This window comes from Salvia miltiorrhiza, unplaced genomic scaffold (assembly GCF_028751815.1).
Source record: "Salvia miltiorrhiza cultivar Shanhuang (shh) unplaced genomic scaffold, IMPLAD_Smil_shh original_scaffold_293, whole genome shotgun sequence".
Lineage (NCBI taxonomy): Eukaryota > Viridiplantae > Streptophyta > Magnoliopsida > Lamiales > Lamiaceae > Salvia > Salvia miltiorrhiza.
In genome coordinates, this window is record NW_026651522.1 from 216,083 (window position 1) to 224,432 (window position 8,350).

General features: G+C 43.5%; 2 protein-coding genes across 2 annotated transcripts; one reads left to right on the forward strand and one right to left on the reverse strand.

The window, feature by feature from the left end:
• The first annotated feature begins 296 nt into the window (after nucleotides 1-296).
• On the forward strand, nucleotides 297-4,601 carry LOC131003919 (uncharacterized). Its single transcript, XM_057930489.1, has 6 exons — nucleotides 297-314; nucleotides 1,389-2,225; nucleotides 2,307-3,608; nucleotides 3,680-3,787; nucleotides 3,862-4,065; nucleotides 4,146-4,601. Exons 1-6 carry the CDS (start codon nucleotides 297-299, stop codon nucleotides 4,599-4,601), a joined length of 2,925 nt encoding a protein of 974 aa, XP_057786472.1.
• A 139-nt stretch (nucleotides 4,602-4,740) lies between these two features.
• On the reverse strand, nucleotides 4,741-7,322 carry LOC131003921 (uncharacterized). Its single transcript, XM_057930490.1, has 4 exons — nucleotides 7,316-7,322; nucleotides 6,660-6,856; nucleotides 5,146-6,482; nucleotides 4,741-5,077 (listed from the first exon to the last, which is right to left on the reverse strand). The coding sequence occupies exons 1-4, from the start codon at nucleotides 7,320-7,322 to the stop codon at nucleotides 4,741-4,743; spliced, it is 1,878 nt and encodes a 625-aa protein (XP_057786473.1).
• Between the last annotated feature and the right edge of the window lie 1,028 nt (nucleotides 7,323-8,350).

Here is an 8,350-nt window from a genome sequence, read left to right on the forward strand (position 1 = left end):
TTAAAATATACTCAATATCCGTCCCAAATAAATGCATGCTTGTTACCCAAAAAAATCATGCATGTTACCGATACATAAAGGTAAAAATATCTTTCTTCAAAATTTGATTCCCTTTTGATAGACATAAAGCCGATACAATCGGCTTCTTCACTTTTACCTACTTACTTTAAAATACTAGGGTTTTTTACTCCACCACACACCTCTATCGGCTTCTTCACTTTTACCCACCGAGAGAGAGAGTTCAAAAGATTGAAGCACAGAGAGTTCAAAAGATTGAAGCACACTCGGACTCATCCATGGCATCTTCTTCACAGGTATTTATTTTTAATTTTCATGAAATTGAATAGAATAATGTATGCTAAAACACGATCGGTCCGGCCGGTGAAGTGGCCGGATAAATCGATCCGGCCGAGAACATTATTTAAATGAAACATACGGCCGGATCGATTTATCCGGCCACTTCACCAGCCGGACCGATCGTGTTTTAGCATAAATTATTCCATTTTAATTAGTTGTATGTTTATATTAATCAGTTAGTAATTTACTGAATTTAATTTAATTATATTTGGTTAAGTAATTAGTATTGCGAGTTTTGCTGGGTATTACTGAATTTGTTTCAATCTGAAATATTTGTTTAAGTAATTATAATTGCATTGTGTATGTGGGCTTTGTGCGATTTGATAAATTAAAGTATTTTATGCCGATAGAACAACTACCCGGCCGGCACTATGCCCGGAATAATGAGTCCGGCCGGGACAGTTTCAATCTGAAATGTACCCGGCCGGATTCATTTTCCCGGACACTTCGCCGGCCGGATAGTTGTTATTTAGGTATAAAATACTTTTTTCCATGTATCTGTATGTTTACGTTAATTATTACTATTTTACTGAATTTAATTTAATTATAATTGTTGAATTATTAATTAATGAAACTGTTATTTTTTGGTATTAATTAAATTGCCGTTTTTTAATATTTTACTGAATTTAATTAAATTGCTTGGTATTAATTGCAGTTTAATATTTTACTGAATTTTTACTGAATTTAATATTAAATTGCTGAATTACTAATTTTACTGAATTTAATATTAAATTGCTGAATTTTACTGAATTTAATTGCAGTTTAATATTACTGAATTACTATTTTAATATTTTACTGAATTTGACTATTTTTCTCGAATTTTAGTATTTTACTGAATTATTGAATTTTAATATTTTGCGGAATTTAATTGCAGTTTAATATTACTGAATTTTACTGAATTTAGTATTAAATTGCAGTTTAATTAAATTGGTTGGTATTGATTAAATTGTAGTTATTTAATTATGCCTATTTGTATTATTTTTTAATTTTTTTACTGAATTTAATATGGTATTCATTTTGTAAATGAATAGGCGAATGTCCCATATCTTCGTCGCGACACTATAGACCAGACGGAGGTTGCTATCAGCACCTACTATAGGGATTCACATTTTTCGGATCTGGTTGAAACTTTAAATGTGGTCGGCGAACAGTGCAATTCAGATTTATTGGGAAGATTTAGAGCATCATGTTTTGGGCATTTCACTGATTGGAGGCCCGGCGCGAAGAGCAATAAAGCATTACACCAGATTGTATCGAGGCAGATTGTGTCAGAAGAAAATGAGATGTGCTTCTTTCTATGCGGAGCACGAGTCAGATTTTCCCCTGCGGACTACGCATTAGTGACTGGGCTCAATTTCGGGGGATCGAGGTTCGATGCGACATTACAGCACGACTGCAGTCGCGTGGAGGCATACCGACGATTCTGCGGTGCGCGAAGCATGACCATACAGTCGCTCATCAAACGCGTGTGCGATTTGGATCGTCGAGTGGATGATGAGGATGAGAGCCTGTACCTTCGTGCTGTCCTCGTGTGTGTGGCTCACACCCTTGTTCTTGGGTTGGATGCGCGGGTACAGCCGTGGCTTTGGGTGTTGGTGGATGATCTGGCTGCATTTGATAGATTCCCCTGGGGCGCGTATTCGTATAAGATGTTATGCCATTATACGAGAGAGACAGGAAAGGGCGAGAAGTATCACTTCTACGGTCCTTCGTGGGCTTTATATGTCTGGGCATTGGAGCGCGTCCCGGGCTTCGGACACATGGTCGCAGCATCTAGCGGTGATCCGACAGCGCACCCTCGGTGTTTGAGATGGACTTTCAGGGGTAAGCCGAAGCTTCACGGTCTGCGCGATCTATTCGAGGGACAGGTAATCAGTTATTTAAGATTATCCTCCACACCGTTACTGGTTTTACTTATGTTCTAATATATTATCTTTGTTGCTTTCTAGGGTGGTGTCATGCCCCTGGACCCCGATGATGACGATCTGTCGAGTCACTACTTCATATCAGCGCTGACACCGGGCGAACTCTCGGTGAGCTTCAGGCCCCCCGACAACCCATTAGCTCGGGGTGTCCAATTTCCACAGGGCACCGGAGCCCGTGTTGTGGAGGAGCGCGGGGACGAGGAGGATGTACCTAGACAGCCTCGTACGACTCGCAGTCACAGTGTCCGGGGCCCTGTGAGGGATGCTCGACAGCACGAGCCGGCTCGTCATTCAGTAGATCCGGGCTCGCGCCCTGTGAGGGATGCTCGACCCCACGAGCCGGCTCGTCATTCAGTAGATCCGGGCAAGCGCCCAGCGCCGCATACTTCTTCATCGTCGAGCGGATCTCGGACTGTATCCAGTCCCAGCGAGGGTGAGGTGGATCGTAAGTGGGTGAAGAAGACGATCCGTCAGGAGATTAAGAAGGCCTTCGGCAAATTCGTGGAGAAACTGAAGAGCAAGGGTAAAAAGGATAGGTGCAAGAAGAGCAAACATTTCCGAGTGCCCGACTCCCCTGATGATGATGACCAGCGACGGTCCCCTGATCCTCCACAGCCACGGTCTCCTCCACAGCCACGGTCTCCTCCACCCAGTGCTTCAGGGCCCGACGCTTCAGGGCCAAGCGTTTCACGTCCCTGCGACGACGACCCCCGCGATGAGGAACCACGCCATCCAGAGACCCAGGCCTACCCATCACGCCCTTCAGATTATGCCCATTCCCGCCCAGCAGAGACCCCGGATTACAACGAGCAGTGGCGGGCCATGAATCAGTCTGTCCAGGGCGACTACACACCGGCAGAGCAGACTTTTGACTGGTCGACCCAGGTCTACCCTCATTGGTCTTCCCCATTCCTGAAGCCGCAGTATAGAACAGAGACCCCGATATTCTTTGCTGAACCGCTCACTTCTATTGCACCACATGAGTGGGGACAGTCCAGTTCGGCAGGGCAGGCTCAGACGGAGGAGCCTGAGCCACAGGCAGAGCAGCCACAGGTACTGCTGCTGCAGCACCCAGAGCAGCCGCCAGCAGAGCTCCCGCGTCGCAGTCAGAGGGTGAGACGTCCGTCTAACTTTCAGAGATCGCCTTGGGTTAATAGCCAAATGCCACGTCCAGTGACACAAACCTGCAGTGACCATTATGAGAAGTGGATGGCTAGGTGTCGAGAGGGTAGGGGTCGTGAGATTTATGTCAAGGCAAGTGGTGGTTTGCGGGAGTACGACGACTTCGCGCGGGTGGATAATGTCAGCCAGGAATTCACAACTGGGGTAAATAATCTATTGATTTTAACATTGTTAAATTACTGTCTACTAACTTATTGATTTTAACATTGTTGCAGGATATTGACTTGTATTTCTTGACCTTGAGAAATAGACTTCGAGGTTCCCTGGATTTACTGGATGACGTAGATATGAATAACACAATCATAGTAGACACGGATTGGTTTGTAAGTAAACTTTCATTATTTATATGTTTTCATTGGTGCGGATATAAATTATTAATTACTTATTTGATCTGTAGATATACCTCAAGAAAGAGTTTGACGCTCTATTGGATAAGTGGGCAGGAAGTGAGTTCGGCCCCAAGGAGTTTCATGTATTGACTAGTACAGCACTGGCTGATGATTGGCAGCCTGCTATAGAGTGGGTCTGCCAAGTACGTGGAAAATCACTTAAGGGCCATGAACTTCCTCCTGGTCATATAGGATGGATGGATGCCGCACAGGTTATCAGTTAAACAATTATTGTTACTTGTCATTTGTGATTTATCGTTGTTTCTTATCAATTCATTGTGGTTTGTCATAGGTTCTCATGCCAGTCATAATTGGCCACCATTTTATCCTATGTCGGATTCGGTTAGGAGACGCCGTATGCGAGGTCTATGACCCAGTATTCCACAAGCTAACACCTCGACAACAGAATGATCGAGTTGGTGATTTATTACCTTTACTGAGATTGTTGCCAGCTGTCCTTCAGGTGTCGAGGTGGCTAGACGACACATCCATTGATGCGACAGTGGCAAAGAGCAAGTGGCCACTTATGACGGCAGTGTTTGCTCCAGCGGAGGTTCAGTTTCACCAGCAGGACTCTGTCAGCTGCGGGCCTTTCGTCTGCATGTATGCTGAACGACTGATATCTGGCTCTCCATCCATTGAGTGGGGTAACCACAACGTGGCGGCATACAGGGCCAAGATTGCTAGATCTATATTTTCGTTGTGTGAAACTAGGACACATCGTATCAATAGACTTGGTTTTGCATAGTTTTGTATATTGTTACATTAATGTGTGCTTCTATTTGGTTATTCAACGAGCATTATTTCCTGTAAATCATTCCAGCTTATCGAATATTAAGATAATTCAATCAATATCATTAACTGTTACAGCACACAAATGGATCCCACTACTCCCTGGGCTCAGTCGCCCTGCCAGCGCACGTTCTCTTGCTGTGTCCTTCTTCATGGCAGATGCTGCACTTCTTTGGTTTACGACGCCTGATACTAGAAGACTCATCGGCTTGTGTGCTGGTGCCTTCACCACCGCCTCGATGTCTACCTTCTTTTGGGCGCCCCGCTTGACCTTTTACAATCAGAGGTAATACAACCTGCTCCGCGATGTGCTCGGGAACCAACCACTGGCGTCTCGGCGGGAGATTATTAACTTCGCGAGAGTAAGTATCGATAAGAAAGTCATTCGTGTAGTACGAGTCTACATACTCCGCGATCGTATCACCGGCTTCACTATAAAAACAAACAAACTCCGATAGTAATCAATATAACGAACATTAGAACATATTTCATGATCGTACCTTATTGCAGCGATTGAATGAGAACAGGGCAGTTGGTCTAGCTGAAATACTCGACATTCGCATTTTTTCTTCTCTAGATCCACCTTGAAGCTTCTGTCAGCAGTTTGCACCTTATACTTCATGCCACTCAACCTTTGTGCAGTGTATCGACGACTTTTTTGGACTTCAATAGCTACCCTTTTACCAGCCTCAACAGTCAAGCCTTGCTCGATTTGTTGTGCAGCCCTTAGTCGCTCGCTGAACCATTTCTCAATAACAATTCTGATTGCCTCTAACATCGAGCATATAGGAAGTCTTCTTGCCCACAACAATCTGGAATTAAAAGCTTCAGCAGCATTTGATGTCATAAAACTGTAGCGTCGCACAGGCATAGGACACATCGAACGAGCCCACTTCTCCGGCCCAATCCCCATTAGTTTATCGTACGCGGCTCTCTTCATAACCTTCAGGGCGTTCATAGCCCTATTGAAGTCGGACTTCTCGTACGCAAATGCAGCTTGTCGATACACCTCGACCACTGCCTTACCGTAATGCTTCAGGTTATTTTGCAAATGGTAGTAGCATAGGCCGTGGGTTGCATTTGGTAACTCATTCCTGATAGCATTGGCAATGGAGATATGCTGATCAGAGACAATCAAAAGTGGATCGGCTTGGCCATAAACACGTCGAATGCGTGACATGAAATAACTCCACGATTCATCGTTTTCTTTCGGGCCAACACCATACGCGAGTGGGAACAAACTCTCGTTGCCGTCCTTCGTCACTGCAACAAACAAAATACCCCTATTCTTGCCCTTCAAGTGTGTGCCATCGACGACAATCACTGGCCGTAAGCTGAACATGAAAGGGGTAGCCGAAGCTGCAAGAGCAACAAATAAGTGTTTGAATCGGCCATCATCGTCAACTTCCCACTCCACCCTCGAACCGGGATTGGATTGTCTCAACATGTATAAGTACTTGGGCAGCATCTCGAAGGACTGATCATGTCGACCATAAACCATCTCAGTGGCTCGATTACGGGCTCGCAATGCAACATCGTACTTGATCTGTACGCCAAACTCACGTCGCAGCTCCAGCTGGATGGCCTTCGGCTTCAAGATCTCGCAATCGTCCTGTATCTTCTGTGCTAAATATGCTGCGACGACTTTTGCGGGGGCCTTTATTCGCGCTACGCGCCCTAGCTCACTGTCGCATGAGTGCTCATTGGTGAACTTATACACTCCCCAAATGACTCCATCTTGTGACGATGCATGGAGCTTGAAGGGGCACGTATCTGAATGCTTGCATTTGACGTAGACTCGTCTGCTGTCTGATTTGCTGACAGAAAATTCCTTGCCCTGCTTCATGTTCCACAGACCGATTGCAACGATCAGATCATCTTTGCTATTGAAATACATATTCTTTGACAACTCCCGAGGCAATAGCTGATAATCTTCAATATCCACAACTGCCGCTGCGGCGTCCAACGGGATAACCGGAACTAACCAATTAGTTAGTTCATCTGCTCCAGGAACCTGTTCGTCATCATCCTCGTCGATCTGCAAATTCTGCCAACCTGCATATTCAATCCCCGCCCTTCTCACGTTCTCTGGCTCCGACAAGTCTTCAGAGGCGCTTGTATCAGTCTCGGCTTCAGACGATGGAACATAATCTTCATCTACATTACCAGCATCCTCCACGAACTGAGGCTCGTACGTATATTGATCATCAGCTGGACCCCAACAACGATCAGTTATTAGGCGATCGTACTGGTACGGATTTGGCTCATCCCATGAAGGCCAACCCGTTGACTGATCATTACCCCAAGTGACCGACGGTTCAACACTTTGTTGCGCCGGTGAATCTCCGGCTGATAGGTCTAAATAAGCATATCTTTGGATTGCTTCCAAACCGTCCCCACCTTCGAATGTTGCACTGGATTCACCTCCATACCCGGAAGATTGAGGGAGATCGAACGAAGGAACATACACTCCTCCACTGTAATCGTCTTCAACAACATAAATCTCAGGAAAATGTGGCTGCGACGCCAGCAACTGAAGCAAATCATTGTCATCGGCAAGAATATTTTTACTGTATACCCTGCCATTTAATCTCTTCGTCAAATAATACAAGCTGTAATTAGTGCTCAATGAATTCTCCATCATCAGGTAATTTATCATGTACACCGTACTGGCCATTGTGTCTCCGAAAATATGCAAATTCTTAGAAGAGCCGCCGATGTACTCATAACCATTGAAGGCACCTCCATAATTAACCACAAAGTATCTCCCATATTCATTCATCTACAGAAAAAATAATAAATAAATAAATAAATATATGATGTAAATGGAATACAATGTTAAAATACAACATATAACATGTTAATACACTCGAAAAACATCTATCCGCCCGGGGAAGTAGCCGAGGAAATGTGTCCGGCCGTGTATTACATGATATACAATTACACACGGCCGGACACATTTTCAAGGACACTTGTCCGGGCGGATACATAATTTTCGAGCATAATAACATGAGTTATGTAGCAATATATATGTATAGAACTAAAATGCAACTAATAATTACTAATTAATACTTTAAAACATGATAGAATTTGCTCTAATTCACATGTATTTCCTTCAAACGTGGCTTTAAATCATAGTATGCTATAATATGCTAATAATTCACATAAGCATATAGGATCAAACAAAACATTGAAAATAAACAATAACCAACTTAAATTACATTTCAAACGTAAAATGACATACCTTTAAACGTTCGGATGAGAGAATTCACAAATAATAGCTTCACCACTTGGAAAATATTAGAATTTCTAATGAGTTTGAGTGTTTTTTCACTTTGAGTGTTCGGATGAGAGGATGAGAGAATGAGAGAATTCACTCATATATAAACAAAGATTCCTTCCTTTCAGGTGAATTTCAATGAAATTAGAGTGTTTGACATGAATACTTTACTGACAAAGCTATTTCACATCATATTTGTCGTTTATCATCAATTTAAAAAAAAAAATTATGTCCCTTAATTGAAGGCTAATTAATCGATGGAATATAAATACAAAAAATTAACACAATCCATATTAGCACTCAAAACACACATAGGAACCAAAAAAACATCTATCCGACCGGAACATATATGTGTCCGCCCGGTGAAAACTTGTGTCCGGTCGGACACTTGTTTTTCCCGGTCGGACGCTTGTTTTTTTTTTCCA